Raw genomic sequence first — 26,363 nt, forward strand, 5'->3', positions numbered from 1 at the left:
AGGCAACAGCCAGGTCAGAGAATCAGCACTGTGTTTCTGGTGAACACATCTGGGGACTGTGCCAGGCCAAAAGCAGCGCATGAAGCACTGTGGTTTTTAATGGCCTAGCTGGCATCCCTCCCAAGTGTGAAATTAAAGACCTTACGGAGTACAGTCGCTTAGAGAAAGATGGCAGCTGCTAATGGCGCCATGCCCTGTATCTATGTGGCACCAGTGTTGTGGAATACCCTCCTGGCTGAAATATGAAAGGTCCCATCAGTTTTGGCATTCCTCCAGCTCTTGAAGACACACCTGTTTGCCTTGAACTTGCACCTGTGATCTAATATTTTTAATTGTTTCATTGATCTAATTGTTTTAACGAGCTTGTTTTATTGCATTTTTACATTATGAATGTTTTAAAGTTTTGATGGAATTGTTTCATTATGTTTTAACTCTGTATGAACTTTATGATTGATTTTATACTTGTAAACTGTTTAGAAGCCATTTTGTCATGTAGTAGTAGTAGTAGTAGTAGTAGTAGTAGTAATAATAATAATAATAATAATAATAATAATAATAATAATAATAATAATTTATTATTTATACCCCGCCCATCTGGCTGAGTTTCCCCAGCCACTCTGGGCGGCTCCCAATCAAGTGTTAAAAACAGTAAGTGTAAGTGTAAATGTAAGTAGTAAATAATAATAGTAGCAATAATGATATTAATATTAATAATAATTCAAAGTGGAATCTATGACTGGATGCATGCACAACACATACTTGTCATAACTCAGAGATGAAGGCTGGCTAATTGAAGTTTAATTGAGCCTAAGAAGTGACCTAGGGCTCCTAAGCTACTTTTTGAACTTGGGGCAGAATGGGTGGCTGCTTTGAGGGAACCTTTTGCAAAAATCAGAAGAAAATTTAGGTCAGGGAAGTATGGACCGATGTGCTCACAATGTACGGGTGAGGCTGTCAGATTTATTAAAATAATTAGCATTAGTCCACGAAGGATTGCAGGTGAATATGAAAGATGTTCTTATATTTTATAGCCAATGTTTTTCAGCATACAGTTCTTCACAAGTGCAGAGCAAAAGAGATATTTGCCCTTGAGCCTAAAACTGACATAAAATATTTACAAAGCTCACATAGCAACTTGTAAGGCTCAGTTAGTGTATGGATTTGGAATTTCCCTGATAAAATGAGGCTCTGAGAAGTGTTTATTGCACTATTTATAAGTGGCATTGCAAGTGAAATCCTTATGCTGCTCCTGCTCACAGAGTCAAAGAAAATGCCACCTACTTTAAATAAATAGGGCCTTTACTGTAAATCCTCTCAGGCAACTGTCTTCTTTCCTTTTACCTGCCAGTAAACTTCTTTGTTATTGCTCTGTTATGATCTCTTTCCCTTAAGGGCCATGCAAAGAAGTGCTAAATCATTCCTCTCTCAAAGTACATTGAGCACCTCTCTTTATTGCCAGCAAGTTAAAAATAAAATTCCAGTGTAAGCAGAATTATTCTGTACGTAGATAACGCGACAATTTAAACCATGCTGAAACACATAATTCTTGAGCTCTGAGTATAGCCTATTTCCCCTTATTCCCCCCCCCCAGATTTTATTGTTGATTTTTGTGAATTGTGGATTGCTGCCTTCAACAGCATACTCCCCCCCCGCCCCCACTATGTAAAGAATATAGAGCCAATGCAGAAGAATGGCTGAAAACCTGAGGTATGAATGCCTTTGGTTTAAATCCTGTCACTACTCATTTATATGATCCTGGCAGCCAGGATGCTAAATGGTAAATTTTGAAAAAGGGGGGAAAAATCCCTTGCTCAAAACAGCAGTTTATCAAATTATGGGAATTCGTAACCAAGTATAATTTGGACGCTGTGGGTAAGACAAAAGACAACAAAGAATCCATCAATCTGAGCAAAAATGGGACCCACTCAAGGCTTTCAGGAACAAAGGCAAATATATTTTTCTTTGTTTCATATTGTAGGTATAAATGTAGGGTAGTCTGCTGGGGATTTCTTCTTCCTTTTCTGTTCTATTGTTAGGTTTTCTTTTGTATCTGTGAATGTGTTATGTACTGAGTTGAATAGGATCCAAACTACAGCAGTCTGATTGGTCCTAGAACAATAGGATCCAAAAGGCAGCAGTCTGATTGGTCCTAGAACAATGCAGCAGTATGATTGGTTGGCAGGAACCACCCAATCATGCTCCAGATAGAAGTGAATCCACAACCTGATTGGCTTACAATAGAATTCCGGAATTAGCCAATCATGTGCAGCCCATTGTGTAAAGAATGTATATAAAGCAGAGACTTTGAGGGGACTTTCATTCATTCCTCCTCACCACTATGAGCTGAATAAAGAGCATGAAATCACTTTGCGACTCTGAGTATATTTCAGAATGTTTTGTACCTTTTGCCCTAAACAAATAAATAAAAATATTCCCACTTCTGTAAACTTGATAGATGGCAAACCACTGTCTTTGGCCTAGGGCCACAATTGCAATATGAAGGTAAAAATAGTAACCTGCCTACAGGGTTGATGTAAGGATTCCTGACATAACCTAAGTGAAGAGCTCTGAACATTCCAAAAGTGATGCATAAACAATGGTGATTTTTGGCTGCAGAAATGAGTGAATTCTAGCTGAATTTGTGCTTACCACACTTCAGAACCCTAAATCCTTTAAAATCAACAATAAGTTATTGGTGGGGGGCGGGACAGATTCTCCTTCCAGTTACAGTGGACCTGTGGCTTGCATTCCCGAAAGCTCACTGGATTTGCTGAAAAACAGGAGGGCACAAGGCCTATATATTATAAAGCAAATCTGAGCCCCCTAACCCCATGTTTTTCCTACCATGCTAATCGGATGGGGAGTATTGCAGAGGGCAATTGGCAGTCAGGAAGGGTGCTTAATCCTTCCCACCTATTCTCCCTTCCAAATACATCCACCTGCCGCTGCACTCATGTTTATTGGCATGCACTTGAGCAATACATGCCTGCTGGTACGTGTGGTTCTGTTGAACACTGCAGCTGGTTGGGAAAGAATGTTTCATAAGGGCTGTAATGAATGATACATAAGAGCTGTAAATGCTACCCATTCCTTCCCTGAATTTTTCAGCTTCTGATTACAGCATCTGTAATTTCTCATCCTGCGACCTGGTGGGAAACATCGGCAGCCTCTTTCTGGCAAGCGACTAAACCTTTGCAATTCCATGTAAGGCAAAAGCTGCAGTGGCAGCCACCCAAGCAGAAGGTAGAGCTTCTGTAAGGGATCTCAGATGCTGCTAGTGAACTCGGGTGATTGAGAGCCTGTTTGGAAACTGAGGCGAGGCTACTGAAAAATAACGTGGTGCCTTCTCCATACTTGGTGCACTTCCCATTGAATTCAAAGAAAAAAGTAGAAATAATTCCACCAAAGTCCCTCAATTCCTCAATTAGGACTGAGTGTTCTCAGAGTGCTCTCCAAGAACTACAAGCTGGTGTGTGTGTGTGTGTGTGTGTGTGTGTGTGTGTGTGTGTTGGCCTGAATTGATCCCTAACAGCCGATATTATCCTGGAGAAGGCATGGCTGGCTGGCTGGAATCCTGAGCAAGAGCCCTTCTGTTTGTAGAGGGCATACCTTGTAAGCCAAGGGTTTCAAACTTGTTTCCTGAAAGGTACACCTAGCTAACACTTCACCGTACTTCCTGGTCAATATTTGACTTTCAAATGCTCCAAAATGCCATTTTGTCACAGATAAAAGTACTCGCGCGTTCAAAATTTAAGGGAAGAACTGTAGCTCAGGGGTGGAGCATCTGCCTTGTGAGCAGGTCCCAGGTTCAATCTCCAGCAACAGTTGAGAGCGTCACTTGCCTGAAACCCCGGAGAGCTGATCCCAGTCAGTGTAGACTGAGCTGGGTGGAATGATGGTCTGACTCAGTGCAAAACTGTGTCCTATATTACTGAATTTGGACGGTGGCATAAATAGCCTTTGAACGACAGCTTGGCTTTACAAAGGTTGCTTGTATGAATTAGAGGAGGGGTAGGGAACCTGTGATGATCCAGATATTGTTGGGCTACAGCTCCTATCCGCCCCGGCCAGCATGGAAAATTATCAGGGATTGCTAGATTTGGGATCCAGCAACATTTGGAAGGCTACAGGTTTCCTAATTCTGAATTAAAAAGGAACGAAAGCTGTCACAGGATTTATGTGGATGTTTCACATAATATGCGAGGTGACTGGGTGGAGAGATGTACAGGCATCCTTCCCCCCCACACTTTCACAGGGAGAACACCCTTTAAACGCCCTTCCTGCTGCTCTCTCTCCAATCCAGAACAAAACTACTGTTTCCAAAAATATCCACAACTCAAACTGGAACTCTGGGGCCAGTTGAAGGCTGGAGGACATGCAGGAAAGAAGCAGTGGCTGCTGCACTACCCTGAACACCAGCTGTTAGGCAGGGAGGCTGCGCAGCCTAAGCAAAGCCCCACTGGGCTTCTGGTCTCTTTGGGGCTTCCTCTCTCTTCAGTGATGTCAGGCTCGGGGAAAAGTCTCCTCACGAGCCATGACGACTCTCCAGCTCTCTCACACCATTTCCAGGTTTGAATCAAATTATTTTTTTCTTTCCCAGCGTAGTCGTGCATGAGTCGATCACATGGAAGTTGGGGGGGGGGGTTACCTGTAATTCTATCACAAATAATTTCCTATGGAATGCTACATTTCCTTTCATTAGCATCACCTGGATGTATTCATTCCTTTCCCTCTTTCTTGCCTCCCCCTCCCCCTCTCACATCTGCAGATTTGGAAAGCAGTAGAGTTGTTGCAAGGTTCAGTAAGACAATAAACCCTAGTTTCACTTATTCACTGTAAGGGATATCAAGTATCTGTTTTTGTAACCCTGAGAAGCAAACTCTAATTTTGCAGGTTGGTATTCAAGTGGGAAACGTAAACTTGGAATTACCTATCAAACTCCACATGCCCGATAGAAGTAGTTTAGCATTCTTATGAAGCTACTGAAATCGCAGGAGAAGCAAATAGATAGTCACTGATAGAAAAAGTATCCTCACCCTAAATATATAATGAAGAATGAATATATTGCAGTCTCAACAGATGGGTAATCAGTATAACCAAATGCACGTGTCCCAGAAGCATCATTTGTGATTTACTGCGAGAGAACACAGAGCCCTTGCTTCCTCAAGAGGATTGTGGGGGGTGGGGTGGGGGGGTTATAAAAGGAAACATTATTTTAGATTAATCATTTACAAAGATACTACCTTGCTTTACAGAAAGATGCGTTAAGCAGAGAAGGACCCTGTTTACGTAATTGTCAGAAAATTTTCCCACTAAGAAGTGGACTTGTGGCTTTATACTCTGTTGCTGGCTCAGTAGGTTTCCAGCTGTGAGATAAGTGGTCCAGGGAGGCAGCCTTTCCTTATGAACTACCTCCTCTGTTCTCCCATAGCTGCTAAAACCGTGGGATTAAGGAAGCCACCATTGCCGATTACAGCTTTGGGGGGGCCCTTCGGCAAGGGGCCCTCAGTAGACCTCACTGCATCCACTTGCTCTTCCACTGTCTACAGACCCCAAATCTCACTACTGCCCAGAGATAAAGTGTGAGAAATTGCAGTCAAATATAACTGTGCATAAGGGAGTTAAGACAATAGAGCTGGATTCCTAGACTCGGCTAGGTCATGCCTCCCCTTCTCCAATGACAGAGGAAGTGAAGTCTTCTCTTCCTGTTCTCACTCTTTCTATGCAATGTAACCTACCAGGGAGGATGTGTCTAAGCCCAGCATTCCCCACCTTGGGTCTTTAGCTGTTTTTGGACTACAACTCCCATCATCCCTAGCTAGCAAAACCAATGGTCAGGGATGATGGGAATTGTAGTCCGAAAACTGCTGGAGACCCAAGGTTGGGAAACACTGGTCTAAGCAAGCTTCAAGCTTAGAGCATGTGTTTGGAGCTATCTTTCTGTATTTTCTACCAAAGAGTATTCATTCTGCCTGTGTTCTCCTTGCTGCTGCTTGGATAAATGCATGAACTGACCTTTGAATCTGTAAGTAACACATTTTAAATGTACTTAACAATATATGGTCTGCTCATTTCAAGAGGGGTAGAAAAGAAGGGAGCATTGTATGCAGATTAATGGCATAAAAGTGTCTAACAACATATATGCCTAATCCTAAACTGCTGCCTGACTTTTGAGAGTTTAAACTCTGCTACTGGGGGCTCTCCTGCTGGAGAGTGAGTTTAGCCCTGCTTTTTGGATCCAGGTACCCAGTCAATTCCTACACAAGAAACGAGACAAAAATGAGTTGCAAAGGGCTTCCACGAATCTAAAATCATACTCATTCCCTCCATTAACATTTGTTCCTGTCTAGTTCTATAACCCTCTGAATTGTGTATTAAATTAAGGAGAACAGAAATGGCTTTCATTATACTAAAGAATGGAGCTTAATGGGGTCTAGTTAATAAAATGGCATTCACTAATTGGAAATTTGGCACAAAAACTGAGCTTGGAATAAGGCTCAATAGTCCATATATTTTACCGGGCTGCTTCAAACTACTGCTGCACTGCAGAAAAGGAGACACCACTAAATTTTATAAATGTAGAGCTTGCACTATATGATGTGAAACAGAAAATGTATTATGTTCAGTGCTGTGAAACAATGAAACTTAGGTCTGCATAATAGTACAGTGGTACCTCGGGTTACATACGCTTCAGGTTACATACGCTTCTGGTTACAGACTCCGCTAACCCAGAAATAGTGCTTCAGGTTAAGAATTTTGCTTCAGGATGAGAACAGAAATCATGCTCCGGTGGCGCGGCGGCAGCAGGAGGCCCCATTAGCTAAAGTGGTGCTTCAGGTTAAGAACAGTTTCAGGTTAAGAACGGACCTCCAGAACGAATTAAGCACTTAACCTGAGGTACCACTGTACTTGAAATTTTCCATATAGAATGCTTATTAACATGTACGGAAGGAAACCACTTATAAAATAATCCCGATAATAATTTGATTGCTCGCTAGGAGTCTGTATAGTCACAGGCCTTCTCAATGGATTTTGGACTTAGCCAAGACAGCCTTAAAACAGAAAACTGTCCTTTGTAAAGTAACACACACAACAATCGTAGATAGACACCTCTCATCCAATCTAATAAGCCTGCTTTGTATTTATAATGGTATACAGCAGCCTTCTGAAGTAGCATACCCGTCAACATTTCTCTGATGAAAATAGGGACGCCCCATTCCACTCAGGGTGGCTTCTGACATATATGAGAACATATTTAAACAGGGCTGTTTAATTATACAGGTCTGCCTTCAGACAGCTCAGGGGTCGGATAACTCCATACCCTCCAACATTTCCCCAATGAAAATAGGGACGTCCTAAGGAAAGCGGGACATTCTGGGATCAAATTAGAAACTGGGACGGCTTCTCTAAATCAGGGACTGCCCCTGGAAAATAGGGACACTTGGAGGGTCTGAAGTAGGTTAGCTTGGAAGATAAAAGTCCTGGTCAGGCATTTAACTCATGAGGGGAAGTAGGGATGAGCATTCCAGCCCCACACCAACCATCACAACTTCGGCTGTTTTCTGTCACAAGGCAACAATCTGAAGTGGGGTTGATTGTATACATGTGGATGTTGCCTGAACATTTTAGAACCTTACATAATCCATTCCAAAATAGGTAGTGAGGCTCTGCAGAAGGCTTTGACTCAGGTGAAATAAAGCCTAGTTTTGCCCCTGATGGAGCAGACAGAGCTGGCACACTCATCACCACTACTTCCCCCCCATACCTTAACATCTGAAGAGAGCTAGCAGCTGGTTAGGTTCTCCCCTACCCAACACTCTTAACCATTATATTACAGTGGCTCAACACACTTTCTTTCAGAATTTACAATAAATATATACTAGGCATTGACATGCTCCTCTGGGATTGAAATGATCTTCATATTTCTCTGTATCCTCTTATTCAGCATAAAAACATTTTAAAGTACTCATTTGTTTCACTGAGAAGCATGTTGCAATAAGCATGGAAAATACTAACACACTTAACAGCAGGAATGCAGCAGATATGAACAAGCACTTGCAGAATGTGTAGAAAATTCAGGGTTGGCTAGAGCCCAGCCTCATCATCTACTGGAATTAAAAAGCCTTGTGATCTTAGCTATAAAACACAAAGGCGGGTGATGGAATAGACGCACAATCCTTGCTTTTTTGTCGATATTGCTCAGTGTTTTTCAGTCCAAATGACTTCAGTAAGTAGAATTGTTGGAATGCAAGCACTCAGCCATCCAGTTATGAAACTATTTACTGTGCCCTGGATCAAAGACATCAGTACTGTTCTGCTTCCCCTCCAATAAAATAAAGATCTATGCATGCCAGTTATTTAAACTCAAAGTCTGCTTCTCAATCTATGAAGCAGATCAGAACATAAGGGTTTATTGAGAGCATTTTAAAGCCTAGGTGCCCCATGCCCCCTATGTTCCACCCAAAGTCATGCCATCACTTTGCATTGACTTATCACTATGCATAAAGAGTTTTGCTTCAGCCCCAAACCAACAGCCCCAAACCAAATAAGTCTATCAGGTCTGGCATCACCGCATGGCATGGCTGGGCAAATGCTACATGAATCCCAGCAGGGTTCATAGTTGCTGATGCCTTGCCTGGGTGAGCCCATTTAAAACAACAACAAACCCTCTTGCCACTAAGAAGACCAGCAAGAGGCATCAGCAATGGAGTAATCAGTTTAATCTCTCCTCATTAAACAATGAAATGGATGGCTTGCTGCTGCTGCATGGAACTCATCTGAGGGCCAAGCAGATAGGAAGAACTATTGTTAAAGGGTGAAGTATCTCAATGCAAGAAGCTGCTGTCCTAAGAGTAGGGGCTTTAAGATTCCTCCACTTGTTGCTTGGTGCTGAGATGGGACCCCATGTCACTAGATCTGAAAGCTCAGCACTGGCTGCCAGTGAGCTACTGAGATCAATTCAGGGCGTAAGCACTAGTGCACAAAGCCCTAAATGGCTTAGGACCCAAGTACAGTGGTACCTCGGGTTAAGAACTTAATTCGTTCTGAGGGTCTGTTCTTAACCTGAAACTGTTCTTAACCTGAAGCACCACTTTAGCTAATGGGGCCTCCTGCTGCTGCTGCTGCGCTGCCACTGCACGATTTCTGTTCTCATCCTGAAGCAAAGTTCTTAACCAGAGGTAATATTTCTGAGTTAGCGGAGTCTGTAACCTGAAGCGTATGTAACCCAAGGTACCACTGTACCCCAAAGAGCATCTTGTCCAATATTAACCATCTCAGGCTTTACAATTATTAGGAGACCCTGCTGCTGCAGGTAGGTTGCTGCTACTGATTTGTAACAGCAGTTCCCCACTTATGGGAATGCCCTCCCTGGTGAGGCATGACTGTCTCCCTCATTATTAATATTCAGGAGAAATATAAACACATTCCTGTCAACTCGAGCACTTAATGGCTGAAAAATACTACTCCTGGCAAACTTGTAATTATTTGCTGTGAGGATATGTGATTGCTTTTAAATGGTGTTGTTTGTTTGCCACACCCTTTGGGACGAAGAACAGGATAGAAAGAGAATGAAAGAAATAAGCAAACAACTGCTTTTACACACAAATGCCATATCTTATATGACTAGTTATATATCATGGTCGCTTCCCAGCCACAAATATTTGGGTGATTATGGAGCATTTTAAATAGAGTTGCATATATATGTACACACACACTATATATATAGTGTATAACATTACAAATACACACAAAAACTGCAATGGCTAGCATAATCTTCTGTATGTGAGTGAAGGGGAATCCTTTTTTACTTTGCCACAGCTTTACCACCTCACTAAACAACAAAACTGTGAGCTATTTGTAGAGTAGAAGAGTGAAGGGACTTCTACCTCATTAGGAACTGGGATCAGGCATATGAAAAGCATTTTTTTTACACAAGGTCTTTTTTGTTTAACTTTTGCTTAACTCTCTACTCAGCCCCATATTTGACTATTCTGCTTCTTCTTTTGCATATGGGCACTTGTGCAACATGCTTGCCCAAACATGAATTACAAGGTTTTAAAACATTTGGTTGTTGTTCAGTACACAAATATTAGCTTTGCATTCAGTTTTGGAAGGAGGCAGAACAATTTCTCTTCGGATACAAATACAGTAGGAATTTCAACATATATTTGAAATGAAAGGCGCTGCTTCAACTATGTACACAAATTTCCATATTGCTTGATGTACTTGTGATTAGTCATATAGTGGATATCAGAGAATCAATCAAATCAAAAGATGGATAGCCTCCAAGCTTCATATGAATACTAAACACCAGAAAACCCATCCAGTTGAAGCAAAACTGTATTTGACTGCAATTGATTTAGACAGGACAAGGAAGAATAAAGTAGATGAAGGAAGACACTGCATGTCACATGTCATAAACCATTTAAGGCAGCATTCCTAGACTTTACAGGACTTGTTTTCCTTGGACCAAAACCACTGGGATGCATGCTTATCTAGGGAGAATACTTGGATGCCACTTAAGTTTTGAAAATAAAGTTTAGTAAGTTTTCATTCCAATTCAGAAATAAACTGGAAAAGAAGCAAGGGCTATTAGTTCAGTGAAAAGCAAAAACAAGTACCGGTATTTAGTCTGGTCATGAAATTAGAAAGGACACAGAATGTGGGTGACAGACAAATATAGTCAAGGCACACAAATGTCTATCCAGGAAAATGTCTTAATTCAGGTTTTAGTCCCTATACTTTAAGGATAACACTCAACATTGGTACATATATGAACAAATCATATTGCAGTCTTAAGAAAGAAATCTACTTTTGGCCAGGTTTTCCACATTATAATGGACATTGAAAAGTTTGGTTCATTCTTAACAACTATTTGCTTTCCTTCTGTTCACATAGCCTGCAGCAAAGCACCATTGCTCTAACACAAATTATGACAGCCAACAATGAATTTCATTATCGACTCTCTTCCAAGACACTGCTGTTGACAGATGTTACAAAGTTGGGATTTAAAAAAATCAGGAAAACTGCCTTGACACTTATTCCTGAAGGGCCTGAATTATCTTGGGACCGCCCATCTTCACCTTTTCATTGCTGATGCCACCTCATCATCTATTTAATCAACTCCCTGCCCCCTCCTCACTTCCAAATAACTGAATTGTTTTATTTCACAAGTTACTCCAACATCTGGTACAACTAGCCTGAAGTCTGAGCTTGTCCAGCTAAGAAGTGCTCGGTGTTATATGCATATAATACTACAATTGCAGAAAAAATAAGTAATTTTCTCAAAAGACTTGAATGGTGACCAAAATGTATTTAAGGTGCTCAACACTACATTATCAATGGCACATGCTTTCAGCAAAACCAAATTCATGTACCGTATACTAAGAAATAAAGCATTTTGAGTTCAATAGCAGATACAGTCCAATTGTTCCTATTTACCAGGAATATTTCCTATTTTCTGAGACTTACCAATACAAATCTGATCTAATCCAGTACAACTTTTAATGGAAAAGCCTTAAAATGTCATGTGGAATGAAACATTTTAAGAACAACAACAATAATAAAGGTACTTATGAAGTGGTCCAAGGGCAGTAGCATTTTCCCCAAACACTAAACACAGAAAAACATAGACTTGGGAACCAAGTCAATGCATTCACCTTTCATTCACTCTTCATGACTAGCCAAATAGGAAATGTTGCTGAATGTGTTTTAATTGTAGCTATTCCTTAATTAGAACCAGAGCCAGATCCACTGTGAGAGTAAACATTTCACTAAACACCAGCCTCACTCCAGGATACTCTAAAGAGCTCAAGCAGGCTAAGAGTCCCCCTTCTTTTCCATATTTCAGCTGGTGCTCAAGGCATCTGGTCTCCAAATTCTGGAGGCCACCGAATATGCTCAGACATCATCACAGCTGGGATGGGGGGCAGGTTACACTTTTTAGGATTTAGACATTTTGTAATTCTTACTTCTGCATCCCTCAAGATTCACCAGAGTATCCTATTTTCCACTTGTTCCTCAATAGCCCTGTTTGGACCTGCAGCAAAACATGGCAGTGTTTTTCAACTCCAAGCACAAGAGCTGCTGTTCAGAGTTCCTGCTTGCCCCCTATACCTTCTCCAGGAATTGGGATGTTCCCAGGTTACAACTATCATCCTTCACCATACTGCTGATGAGAACTGGAAGTTAAACAACATCTGGAGGGCCACACCACTGCCACGAGGTATAAGACTTGAAGAAGGCAATTCCATTTCCACCTATGCACAATTTTTTTTTCAGTTGATGTGTAACTGTTCCATGACTGTTGAGCCTATTACTCAACAGCACATTGAGTTGTTGTTTTCTTTGGGGGGTGGGGGGGGTGGGTTGTTTCATTTTTGCTCTTCTGCAAACCTCAGAATATTCCAGAATATGCTGAAACCACCTCTTAATTCCTCAGCTGTTCTGACTCCATTTTTTTCATTGCCTGAATTTGCTAATCGAGGAAGTTACAATACTTTGGAACTAGTTGTTCAGTTTATTAAAGGTACATTTAGGTGAGACAATGCAAGGTTTCTCGCCTTTTATTTTAAAAACTATGGGACAGGGTGGAAAGTGTGTATGGCAACTGTGTTCACCCAATATGCTAAATAAAAGCTTCAAGGGGACTTAAAAAAGAAGTTTTTAAAAATTGTGCCATGAACACTACTCCAAATCCAATCATTCCCTCCTGTGGTTTTTAACTTCTTGTTTGTTTTAAGTAGGAGAGCTAATAAATTCTGTCTTGTTTCATCCAAACCAACCCTGCTTCAGAAAACATGTGTAGTGTATAAAAACACAATTTTTGTTTGGGGTATCTCCCATTATTTTTATTTTATACTTCTTTTCCAGCTTTAATAGGCTAGTATACCTAGTTGTTATATAAAGGACAAACCTTGGGATGGTCTGAAAGTACAGTAGCCCACCCAACAGCAAACCACGAGGCGGGTGTTTTGGCAAAAGTAGTGATTTGTGATTTAATAAACCATGTTTCAAAATCCTAATAGAGGCTTGGTGCAACAGCCTGAAATTTAAGAGGGACATGGGGATGTAGTGACAGAGGATTGACTATATTCAGCTGTTGTAAGAGGGACAGAGCCTGAGTCATAAAGAAATGTACTTAGCAGAAGTAGTCCAGTTGTTCAAATGCATATTGTGAGGGGGGGGGAGCACTCTGTACATACTTTACCCTTAGGCTGATTTATCACAAAGCATGCAATGCACACTATCTGCTGCACATGTTGGATTATATCACAGCCACCCTACCTGCTGATTCAATGCATCCCTGGTTCTCTCAACACCCAGTGGCAACCAAATTACCTCCTTCTCTAGCCACTCTGTATTTCGATGGGGTACAAATACAACAACAACTCCTCAATTAATACATATGTTCCTCGCCAGCACTAGGAAATAGAGTTTTTCGATGTGGCTGGGTTGTGGGTTTTTTTTTTTTACCTACTCCCAGCGCCCGAATCGCTGGGTACTTATTTTATGAAAACCGACTCTCCTTACAGCTGTCTTAAAGGGCTTTTAGGTTTTTGCAGTTTCACACTGAATGCCTCTCCCTCCCTCAAGTTTGGGAGAGGGACGACGAGATGGCAGTCTTCGAAAACTGGTCGGGGAAAAGGACCATCAATGCCTTTAGAAGAAGAGGAAAGAAGCTGCCATCTATGTACGACAGTCTGGGAACAACATCCCCTTGAGACCAGGGGGAAACCAAACGCACAGAAACAAAGCAGCCGTGAAGCAGTTCGCCCCGAAAAACCCTGCCACCTCCGGCGCTGGGTCGCCGAAACCATCCCAGCCAATCTCGCCATATTGGCGACTCGCGTGTCGTTCACACAAACAGACACCTTGTGCCACCAGCTTTTGACAGGGAGCGGGGAACCAAGCCAGGCTCGCCCACCTCAGCTTCCTTCCCTTTTCCCGCAGCTCCCGCCACGTAGAAATGAACGAAAGCGGAGAGCGCGCGAGCGCGCACACGCACACACAACATGCGCGCGCCCCGCTTCTTCCCCTCAAGAGCGACGGTTTTCTCTCCCCACCCCGCTCTCAGCCAGCGCCCAGTTGCCTGCGCGCGCATCTCCACTCCCGCCCTCGCGCTCACCCGACACTAACCGCGTCCCTCTCGAAGCGCGTCTTGCGCGCGCGCGGCCGCGAACATTTCGCTGACGTAACCCAAAGACGCAACCCGCTCCCGCGCTTTGGGCTGGACAGGGCAGCGGCGCCACCTGGCGACCAGCCCTCCCTCCGTCTCCCTATCTTCCACGTGCCCGTTCCGCCCGTCTCTCCCGCGCACGCGCCCTCCTATGGGAAGGCGGCGGCCCAGAAACAGCGTTACGTACTGGGGAGAGCGCGCGCACGCCGGCGCCTCGCGGTCACGTGAGGGAGGCGGGGCCGCGGCTCTCGGAGGGGCGGCGGGAAAAGGTGCTTGTCTGCGGGGTTCGATGGACCTCTCTTAAGTGGGAGTTGCTAAATAGAAGCGTTGGGTCCGCGACTCTGTGGCGCAGTGGGTTAGTCCGCCTGGCTGTTGATCAGAAGGCTGGTGGTTCAAGCCCACCTTGGGACGGCTGATGGCAAGATTCCTGTATTGCAGGGGGTCGGACTAGATGACACCGGGGGTCCTCCCCCCTGTCTACGATTCTATGAAAGTAAAAGAGGTGTTGAAGGTCCTGAGCTGGTGTGATGGGCAAGGAGGGAGCGCGAAATGTATAAAACCCGTTTGGTTTGGGAAAGTAAAGAGAGAGGGATCTTAAAAATTTTAACTTGGCAGCGAGCCAAATCTGTCCTGTGATCGACGGGTGAAGAGCGACATATTAAATAAATAAATACTAGCAGTAAAACACTTCAGAGGCAGGGATGCGGCTAGCAAGGTCAGAAGGAGGAGGAAGCAGAATCATTTGAAAGAATTCAGCGTGGCAGCAACTGCACTTTGGAACTCCCTGCCTATTGATGCCAAGTGGGCACCTTTACTGTACACTTTTGGGTGCCCGCTAAAAACATTTTTGTTCAGACAAGCCCACCCAGATGCTTAGGAAGTTGAAGTCATTTTAATCTGTCTTAATTTTCTCTGATTTTATTGTTTTAGCTTGTAAACGCTTTTGAGTTTTTTTGGGTTATTTTCCAATCAAACAGTGTATTAAATTTTGCGAAATAAATTAAAAAAAGAGTGCTTTGAGGGCTTGAGGAATAGTTTGCTGAGGAGGAAAAGAACAGCTTTGGAATTGCTAAGAGCCCAGCAGGATCTGAACAAAAACCCATCTAGCTCAACATTCTGGTTTCTAAAGTGATCCACAAGATGCTCCTCAGAAACTTGCAAGCATGTCATAAAGTCAGGCAACAGGTTTTTTTCCTGCTTTTCAGCAACAGGTATTCAGTGACACAGGACACGGAGATCTGCCTATCATGGCTTTTTGCCACGAACATCATTGCTTTTAGAGCCAACCCAGGTAATGGCAACTAATTCAGAAAATTAATTATGTGTCATGTGAAGAAGTACTTAGTTTTGTCTTCTCTGAAATCTACCATCCAGTTTCACTTATCATTAGGTGTATAGATTTGGGATTGTCCTACCAAGAAAGATATCACTGCTGGGACTTGGCATAGGAAAGAGTGGTGTATGCAACAGCAGTGTCCCCAAATTTCATCCCAATATTGGAAGGTCTAGCATTGTTAGGCAGTTTGGAAAGGTGAATGAAATGGCTTTATTTAGGAAATTGACCTCTGTGTTCTGCAGATCAGTTGCTCTCATAATTAAATAACATACAATTTGGTGCTACTTATGCTGTGGAGGGTAAGAAGGTCGATAATGTGCACTGGGGCTGGCTTAAGAGAGGTCCTTTTGCTCATTCTGCATCAGAAACTTTTTGTTCAAGTCATACTTTGCAAGATAGAGAGAACAGGGAAGTGTTACACAGTGGTTCCTGTGAGCTTTTTGAGTACAGTAGTAGATTTCTTGAGACTCTCTAGGATTTACTGAAGTCAGGAGTTAATTATCCAGTAGGTGGCAGTGACAGAGTCTGTGCTGGCTCTGCTACACCATTAAATAGATATTAGATGTATCTTGGTGCAGGGAAGAGTCAATGCAGGGAAAATGATTTCATCTGCAATGCTCATCTATAAGGGTAACATGAATAGACTGAAGAAGTTGCATTTTTCTTCAGCTTGGTTGTTGGGGAACAAGATTATATCCTTGTTTCTGTTGTTGAACTCTGGCTGGCTCGGGTGGGGGGAACATGTAAAAGGTAAAGGTACCCCTGACCGTTAGGTCCAGTCGCAGACAACTCTGGGGTTGCGGCGCTCATCTTGCTCTATAGGTTGAGGGAGCTGGCGTTTGTCCACAGACAGCTTCCGGGTCATGTGGCCAGCATGACTAAGCCGCTTCTGGCAAAACCAGAGCAGTGCACAGAAACACTGTTTACCTTCCCTCCGGAGCAGTACCTATTTATCTACTTGCACTTGATGTGCTTTCAAACTGCTAGGTGGGCAGGAGCTGAGACTGAACAACAGGAGCTCACCCCGTCGCGGGGATTTGAACTTCCGACCTTCCAATTGGAAAGCCCTAGGCTCTGTGGTTTAGACCACAGCGCCACCTGCGTCCCTTTTGGGGGGAACATGTAGTAGGGGCTAAATGAAATCACTTAAAGTTACAACCACAATAAGTTTGGCACAAGGAACACTAAGAGCAAAATGTCTGTTGTGATTTCAGTTTTCTCTATCCCTTTCTTTGCAAAAGCCCTAAACAAATAGTTGACTTAGGAGTAATAGCTGAATCCTGATTGATCCATGCTTGGGTTTTGTGCTACATGAATCTATGACAGGTACAATGCAGTTCACCTACATACAAGGTGGTTTGTGTGCGGCATTTGATTAAAAAAACCGCCAGAACCAATTTAGAGTAAATCTAACAAACACTTCACATGATGCCTGCCAAAGTGCCCAATTCTATGAAACAGACAATTTTGTAGTAACTATTTTGTTAATGGCTTGGCACTAAAATTATTTAGCTTGAAGGAAAGGGGGTTGTCAGGGACACTTGAAGCACAGAATTTTTTAGGTCCTCATGAAAAACCACCATCATTTTAGGGTGAATTTTAGGGTGAATTGGCAGGGGGTTGGACTCGATGGCCCTTGTGGTCTCTTCCAACTCTATGATTCTATGAATTTATTCTAATACACACATGTCTGTGTGCAACCTCCCTTAATATATGCACTTTTGTTCTATCTGTATTTTTCTGCACACTTTATCCCAGTATATGCTTTACTCAGCTGGAGCACTGCACCGCGAAATTCAAATGTGAATTTCAAAGGATAGCTGCGTTTTGGTTCTCATGTGGATTTGGTAGATCCACCTTTAAATGCGAACTGATTCAAATTTCTCCATCATCCCTAGGTGGAGGTCTTCCTGCACCCAGCCCAGAACATTACTGCCAGCCTCTGCCTATAAAGTTCTGCTAATGCCACACCACTAGCATGGGGTCCATATTTTGCTTGTGTGGGCCAGCAGAAGTGCAGTTGATGGACTGTCCCAAACTGAACTAGTCCCAGCCTTGTCACCTGATGACATCAGACCCAATTGCTAAATCAGCTCTAGGCTGGTATAACTGCAGGCTGTTGCCTGCCCACCATGTTCCACCCCAGCTGGTGAATGCAGTGGTGGCTTAGCCCCTGAATGCAACCTACTGTTGCTTAATCGGGATTTGGATTTGTCTGCCAATCAGGAAGCACAGAATAAAGCATTACAACTGTCTATGTAACCTTGCCTTTCTGTCTTATATAATTTTCTGAGCATGTCTCTTCAGGTGGTTGTTAAATGATTCCAATTTATTATTGATTCACTGTAACTCTTTTTAGCTTAAGCCCCTTTTCCTGTAAAGCAGTTAGATGAATAACGTCCGTAATAAATACTGGCATATTTACAGAAACAAGGCAGTAAACGTAGCGTCTCTAAGCAGCAACATAGCCCAGCTACTATGCGAACCTAGTTCAAAATTCTATATCTAGAAGACATTACAAGAAGAGTCCTCATGGATTCAGTCCTTAATTCTGTTCCCCTAAAGCAGTGATGGCCAAACTTGGCCCTTCAGCTGTTTTGGGACTACAGTTCTCATCATCCCTAGCTAACAGGACCAGTGGTCAGGGATTATGGGAACAGTTGTCCTAAAACAGCTGGAGGGCCAAGTTTGGTCATCACTGCCCTAAAGGGTGACCAGATGCGTATGGAAAACCCACAAGCAATAGCCCTCTGCCACAGTTGTTCCGCAGTGACTAGCATTCAGAGACATATTGCTTCTGCTGATGGAGTAATGGATGATAGTCAACTAAGTTTTACTTTCAGTAACCCGATTAAAATTAATGGACCTAACTAGGCATGCTCCTTAATTTCATTGGGTCTGTTCTGAGTAAAACTTAGCTGAATACTAGCTTGGGTTACTGCAACTCACTCTATGTGGGGTTGCCTTTGAAATGTTATGAAAAATGTTGACTGGCACTAAAAGCTGCAGCCACATTGTTGACTGGGGTTGGTTATAGGGAGCATACAGCTTCCTTATTACGGCAGCTCCACTGGCTACCAGTCTGTTTCCAGGCAAAATTCAAAGTGCTGGTTATGACCTATAAAGCCCTATGTGGCTTAGGTCCAAGCTATCAGAAATACCACGTTCCCTCATATGAATCTGCCCAAGTTCTGAGATCTTTGGGGCGGGGGGACTTCTCTCAGTCCTGCCACCCTCAAAGGCACACTTGGTAGGGACATGGAGAGAGGGCCTTCTCAGTGGCTGCTCCCAGATTTTGGAACTCCCTAGAGAAGTTAGACTGGCTCCCTGTTTGCTGTCCTCCCACTGGCAGGCAAAAATGTATTTCTATAGCAGGCTCAGCATCAAAACACTGTTGGACAGCTGTTGTATGCTCTTAATGTAAACCCTTTTAGGGGGTAAAAATAAATCCTGTCTGAAGATTTAATTTTTGGGGGGGATGGGGACGGAATAGTTATTGGATACCAGAAGAAGCACGACACTACTGACTTGCAGTTCACGTGGACCAAGAACGAAAAGTGAAGCAATATCTCCTGTAGATAAACTCTCCTTATTTGTTCATCTTGTACAAGGGATATCCTGTTTGCAGCATACTCGTTTATGTTTGGTATGCTGGCGATAAGCATCAAGGTCATCACTTAGCATGTCCTTTTGAACAAGGCTTTTAAAAATCTTCCGAAGGAGTTGCAGAGCTTTTAAGCCCCCACCATCCCACTCAAAATACAGGGACTGGGGGTGGGGAAGAAACTTGTTTTTGTAACTGGTTAACAGAGATTTTAAGTATTCCGGCAGTGTGGTAGAATTTCTGATATAGGAAAATTAAGCTCGTTTATCCTAAACGCTGTACTTTTAATCACATATTGTAGCTCATGTAATATAGAAAATACAAAGTTTGATAACATCGTAGAAACTAACTTGCTCGTTGCATTATAAGCTCTCGTAGGCAACTTCATGCACACTGCAGTTACCTCTATATGTTAACTCCCGTTCATTTCCTTCAGTGATCTACTAGTCTTTACTTGCGGAATCATCTTTAGCATTAAAAAGAATGCGCTAAAAGAGGATTAGACAAATCTGCAGAGGACTGGGCTATTAGTGGCTACTAACTGCAATGGCGGCTATATTCTGTTTTCTCTGTCAGAGTCAATGTGCCTCTGAATAACAGTTGCTGGAAACTGCAGGTGAGCAGAGTGCCCTTGCAAACATGTCTTAGTCAGCCTGGATAGCTCAGCTGGTTAGAGTGTGGCGCTGATAACGCCAAGGTTGCAGGTTTGATCCCTGTATGGGACAGCTGCATTGCAGGGGGGTTGGACTAGTTGATCCTCAGGGTCCCTTCCAGTTCTGTGATCCATCTTGCAGGCTTCCCACAGACATCTTGGTGGCCGCTATGAGAACAAGGTGGGTGGACTAGATAGGCCATTCACCTGATCAACCTGGCTAGTCTAATGTTTCTATGTGATATTTTGCTTCATAGGCAAATAATAGTGCTCTACGCTAATCATATTTAGGAGACACTTCAGAGTCTAAAAAAGAAAAAGGGGACTGATTTAGTTTCAGCAAGGGGACCCAGTGACAGCTTCATGCTCCTGCATGGGGGGGGGCGGAAAGCAGGCGGGGGCAGGGCTGGCGTGCGTCCCGGGGGCATGGCGCGCTACCTGCGGAGGCATGGCACCCACACGGGGGCAGCCGCGATGGCACCCCACCGGGATCACGCTGCCAAGGGTGGTGCGCTCCCCCCGCACTCCTCTTCTTCCACCAGTGAGCGGACCCCTTCACCTAACCTACAGGGTGCTTTTGTTCATTTGTTTATATATGTAACAAGTATATTCCACTTATATAAGAAAGTTCTTTGAGCATGTCCTATGAACCTAATGAAAATAAGTTCCAAAATCACTCACTGTGGTGATCTGGTGTCATTAGCCACTGGGTGAAGGGAGGAGCAGACTAGATCTGTCCAGAACTTCGTGTAACAGAAGAGTGTTTAGCATAGCTACTGGCTGTATGTGTAAACAATGGAAATCACATTTTTGCCACTGCATAACTTGCATAACTTTGAGAATGTGATTCATGTGTATAACTTTTATATGGCGTCAGAGCAGCATGAAGTTAGATATTTAAACATCCATCTGGGCAGTATTCGAAAACATTAGCTCAACCTTTTGTGCTTAATGTGAAAAAATTCAGTTGAACAATTTAAATTTAATTCATACGGCCCCCCCTTCTTTTTTTGTAATTTTTAAACTCTCCATTGGGACAGATTGCTTATTAACTCCACCCTAAGGCTACAGATTGTGCAATATAATTGCCTCCATGATCTCACCTTCTGTCATTCTTTACTACTTAACTGCATAACTGGACTGAAAAGTAACTGACTGTACTTTTTTTTCAAGTTTGAAAAAGCAGCTTAGTCAGTTTAGATATTTGCCCCTGCATATGTGTTCTGGGGTTTTGTTGTTAGCAAAACACACACCCTCAAATTGTGTACAGTAAAATAAATGTTGTCATGTGTAGGTAATGTAACCTAGCCCCCAGTTGTCAGAAAATGTTAAATTCAAGGGAGTGCTTGAGCTAAGGCACTTTGAAAAGCACTCCCATCTAAAATACTGCTTTATCTTCCTAGGTCAGAAAATATAAAATTATAGATGGGAGCTAAACACTGAAGGGTTCACTGCTTTTTATGCTAAGATTTTTCCTTATTCCTGTTTGGCAACTACTTTTCAACAGGGTCCATACTTGAACTGAGCAAGGACCGGAAGGCCAAAAACATTAGCACACACCCCAACTCATGCACAAGGTGCATCACAGACAAACAACATTTTAATCCTTTCTTCCCCTAGAAATGATATCAGTAGGGGCTTTGATGGTACTCTCCTGTTACACGTTACAGGAATCAGTAGGAGGAATTCAGACTGTGTTTCCCCATCATCACCATCTCTGCCTTATAGCATGAAATCATGTTGTCTTACCCGCCGATGCATTTTGCGCTCTTTCAGTTCCTTCTCTTTGGGATTGTTGCCAGCAATGACTGTGAAGACACCTTTATTACTGATGTGACCATCACTGTTTCGTTTCGTCTGAGAAATGCACGTTTTGTGCAGGCTCTCCAAAGCTGTCCCACGCATTGGTAGCTCTGTGAAAGCATCTTCGTCCTCCTCCTCCTCCTCCTGATCTTCTGACAAAGAAGCTTCTATGTTTGTCACCTCGCCAATCTGAATTTTGGAGTTAATCCTGTGCCGTGAAGGTCTTAAATGTGAACATGTGCAAGCGTTTAACCTGTGTTTTAATTGAATGGTTTCAGGAGCTCTGCCCAGTTTCTTGTAAGAGTTTGGTCTAGGAAGAAACTGGAAAGGGGGCTGGGCTGGATCGTCTGTGGCTTTGTAATTTGAGGAATATAATAATTCTCCATCCAGCTGGTTTTCCTCAGGCTCTCCATCAACATACAGCTGGCCAATAACTTTGGTAAGTTCCAAGGATGTTTCACTGTATGTCAAGTGAGACATAAATGAAGGTCTTGGAGCTGTTTCCAGAAAACGACAATGGATCTCCCCTTCTATTTCTTCTTTTATCTCCTCTGAAGTCTCAAGTGGCTTGTCAGTTTTAGCAGGCCTAGAGTAAGACATCACCTCCTCCTGATCGAATGGCTGCACTTCCGTTCCATCAAGTTTAATCCATCAGAGAAGGCCAAACTCCATTTCATTGCTAGACATCTTGTGAAACATTCCTTATGCAGTGAAGTCTTTCATTTATTTATTGGGAGCTACATTCTTTTAGTTACCTGGAGAAGCGCTGCGCGGACATTATCCAAGACTTCTTTGTTCCTGAAATTTAAAATACTACATTAGAAATGTTACTGCATGTGAGCTCAATCTTAAGATTCAAACCTTCAGGCTTCTTGGTAGACTTTGACCTTGTCATTCGTCCCCCACCAAAAAAGAGAGAAAACAAATGATAAACAAAGATACAAGTATGCTGTGATTCTTCAGAAGAACAGAATGTTGTTTAGAACACAGAATTCATCTTCCTGAGAATCTTGGTCTCTTTTGGGCAGTGCCCTATGAAGTGTTAGGCTGTATATACACCATACACATTTAAAGCACATGACTCTCCAAAGAATCCGGGGAACTGTAATTTGTTAAGGGTGATGGGAATTGTAGGTCTGTAAAGGATAAACTACAGTTCCCATGATTCTTTGAGGAAGTCATGTGCTTTAAATGCACGGTGAGTATGTAGCCGTAGACAGATGGGTGGCTGAATAAAGATGGCGCTAGATAATGGTTGGCTGAAGATGAAATGTTTACAAGTTTCCCCTCCTCTTTTTACATGTGCAGCTACAGAGATGTCATGATTTGTTAAACCACAGTTTCCCTCTGATGCCAGAACCAAGAAACTGCGTGTTATTTACAAACCAGTATTAGAAACCACAGTATTATCCCGGTTTATTGCAATCCGGGTTTGTAGGAAGTGATTAAACCATAGTTTCCTAGACTGAGCATACTGGGGAAACTGTGGCTGAATGAGCCAGGAGGTTTCTGCAGTCAGGCACATGAGAAGGGAAGGGTTTGCTGGAGGAGGGAGTTCTTAAGCTCATTGCTTGTTCTTGCTGCACCAAACCATAGTTTGTTAGACTGGGACTGGCCACAATGCTGTAAACGGTGTTTGCAACAGAAAGCACAATATATGGCCAATTAAGTGTCTTTAAATACCCTCATACATTCCTCAGGAACCTGACCTAGGATGGCTGTTTCACAACCCACAAAGCATGCAATCTCATGTTTTCTTAACTAAGATAAGCTTAAAGCTTCCTTGAAAAACGATCACAAAAAACTTGTTAAACGCAAAAAGCACAATGCAGTTATCATTGTCTATAAAAAGATAATATGGGGAAATGATTTTGGGTACAGACTTGTCTTCAATTTATTAAAATAATTCTTCCTGTGTAGCCATGTTTAAGTTAGGAAATATTTTTGACATAGCAAGTAGATCATACAAAATCACAGATTTCTGCAACTGGATGATTATGTGGCTGCACAAAAATACACAGACATTTATAAGAGCACCTAATTCCATACACTGAGAATGGCATAAATTGAGTAGAGCCAGTGAAATGAGTTGGACTTAAATTGAAATACAGTGACTATGACTAAGTCAAATAAAACCCAAAGTATTTTTAACCTACCACTCATTTTCATATTATCCATCTGGTGTTTTTTTTTTAAAGGAAAGCGTATTTTTTGTTAATTATTGCTTTATGGTTTCTGTAAAGATAATTGTTCTGACAACAGAATCAATGTGTATTGATTGCCAGTACACTTCAGTTGTCGTTTTGCCCTTAAAAGTAAGTACACATCAAGGATTGTTATTTTTTACTTAACCTTCATGCTTGAAGCGAAAGTTAAACCTGGCAGAAGAAACTGCAAATTAACTTTTAACAAATAGAGCTTGCTAGTTCCCACTCATCATTTGATAGTTACTTTTGATTTTTTTAAAATGTATTTATTGCCCCGAAGAGAAATAAACACGTAGAGAAATAACCCACAAACCAAGGGACTAGAAATAATGCATCTGTTATGCATAATTTTACCTGCTCTGTTCTGCAAGACAACCCCAAATTCAATTTTTTCCATGAGTGCAATAGTAGGATTCAGCAGCTGAAAGATCTTCCAAATGTTGAGGCAGAACAGAAAGGGGCTATGAACAGATCCTTAACAAAAGGCATTTCAGATTGCTTGCTATACAGGAACTCTGTCAACAGAAGTATGTGTGAAAATCCCTGAGGCTAGAAACAGCCTTCTGCAAGCACTGGCCAAGTTATTCTGAGAAAGAAGACAGAAAAGAAGGGGGAAAGGGATGGGAAGCAAGCATGCTTGAAAGGAACAAAAAAATCACTTCTAAAAATATAATTGTGACCTGATTCTTCATACTGTCAGGCCATTGCACGACTCCTTTTATCACTTGAAGCACCTGGAGTCAGTTTTCACACTGAATGCATCATTAATGTGTTTCTGTCAGGTTTTGGACAAATGGCTCGGAAATTTCTTTTCATGCAGCACTTTTTACATCTACTCGAACCAGATAAGAAACTAATGCGGTGGAGAGATGGGGGAGAGGACCCCTTCCCCCACAGACAAATAAAAATGGGAGCTGTGGATATGTTTTTGGTACTGTTTTTGTGGTGCTGACATCATCCAAGAAGCTGTGGATGGAAAAAGCATGCCGCCAGAATTGATTGTGGATACACAATCCACACAATTACACAATACATAATCGATAGATTATGCCCTTGAAATTGCACAGGCCTTGAAACTAGACCGTAGCGGCCTATAATTAATTAGGAGTGGATGCTGGAAAATCTGCTGATTGGAAGGGGTTGGACTCGATGGCCCTTGTGGTCTCTTCCAACTCTATGATTCTATGATTCTATGAAATATTTCAGGGGGTTCATTGCTGATTCCTGGAGTCTCCTGGTTCTGCTGCTTCCCCCCTCTAAGCAGTAAGAAGAGGAGAGAAGTGACTGGTTCAGCTAGAATTCTAGAGACCTATGAAGCTGCCTTATACCAAGTCAAACCAGCAGTCCATCCATCTCAGTGCTGTCAGCACAGACTGGCAGCAGCTCTCCAGCCTGGTTTCCCAGTCCTGCCTGGAGATGCCAGGAATTGAACCTGGGATTTTCTGTATGCAAAGCAGTTACTCAACCACTCAACCCTTCTTCAATTCTCCGCTTGGCTTGCACTCTCCCCTGGGTGGCAGTGCAGTTTGGGATCAGATAGAAAGAGGGCAAGTGGCTGGGCAGTGGTGAGGTGGAGAGTAGGCCCATAAATGTCTCCCGGTGCAGACATTTTGCTTGGTGGTTCCCCCAAATCTGGAGCCAGCATGAGACTTGGCTTTGCCTTTGCACATGAAAATCTTTACCCACATAAGACAAAATTTTCCATGTACAGTGGTACCTCGAGTTAAGTACTTAATTCGTTCCGGAGGTCCGTGCTTAACCTGAAACTGTTCTTAACCTGAAGCACTACTTTAGCTAATGGGGCCTCCTGCTGCCGCCGTGTCGCTGGAGCACGATTTCTGTTCTTATCCTGAAGCAAAGTTCTTAACCTGAAGCACTATTTCTGGGTTAGCGGAGTCTGTAACCTGAAGCGTATGTAACCCGAGGTACCACTGTATTTGCTCTTGTCCCCATTTTGTGCTGCAATGAAAAAGGCAACATGGTTGTAAAAAAAAACCCAACAACAACCGTCAGTTAAAGTAATAACTAGACCTGGCCTTTTTATGTTCTCTTCCGTATTTGGTGATGTCACTTCTGTTCTGCATTTGGGAGCTAGACCCCCCCCCCCAGGGATTGGCTCCGTGCCTGGAGAGAAGGTGGTTTTCCTGTCACACACAGGTGGCCTGGCCTGCTCCTTTCGCACTGACTGCAAATGGAAGGTAATACTGCAAGGTTATGAGCAGAGTTCAATGGAGAGCCGCAATAAGCTGCCTCTAGGCCATCAGTTCACTTCCTACCTTTACATATTCTTTAAATCCCTTTGCCAGAATAAATATGGGGCTCTTAAAGTCTTTCATTCTAGCCTCCTTTGTAGTTTCCCCTCCAAGCTGTTGTCTTTCCTCTCTGCACCATATTTTGGTTAGTTTTAGGCAAGGCTCGCAACCAACGCCTCGTTGGTCTGGATGAAGTTGCTGGGTGCAAGCTGTGTGATGTCCACTTTCAGGTCTTTAATCAGCAAACTGTTTTCACAGGTGAAAGCCTGCTCTGCACCAAACAACATCTGGCTTAGACCGAATGTGACAATTACAGATTTATCAGCCTTT

At 42.8% G+C, this 26,363-nt stretch overlaps 1 protein-coding gene across 1 annotated transcript in view; it reads right to left on the minus strand.

The window, feature by feature from the left end:
• Positions 1–24,286, minus strand: part of STARD13 (StAR related lipid transfer domain containing 13) — a 194,737-nt gene extending 170,451 nt beyond the window's left edge. The window contains exons 1-2 of the mRNA XM_053386034.1: positions 24,136–24,286; positions 21,521–22,372 (exon numbers count right to left, since the gene is read on the minus strand). Of these exons, the coding sequence (XP_053242009.1) occupies positions 21,521–22,174 (654 nt within the window). The 5' untranslated portion in view covers positions 22,175–22,372; positions 24,136–24,286. The remainder of the gene's footprint in view (positions 1–21,520; positions 22,373–24,135) is intronic.
• Positions 24,287–26,363: the final 2,077 nt, after the last annotated feature.

The sequence above is a fragment of the Podarcis raffonei genome, chromosome 4, assembly GCF_027172205.1.
Source record: "Podarcis raffonei isolate rPodRaf1 chromosome 4, rPodRaf1.pri, whole genome shotgun sequence".
Lineage (NCBI taxonomy): Eukaryota > Metazoa > Chordata > Lepidosauria > Squamata > Lacertidae > Podarcis > Podarcis raffonei.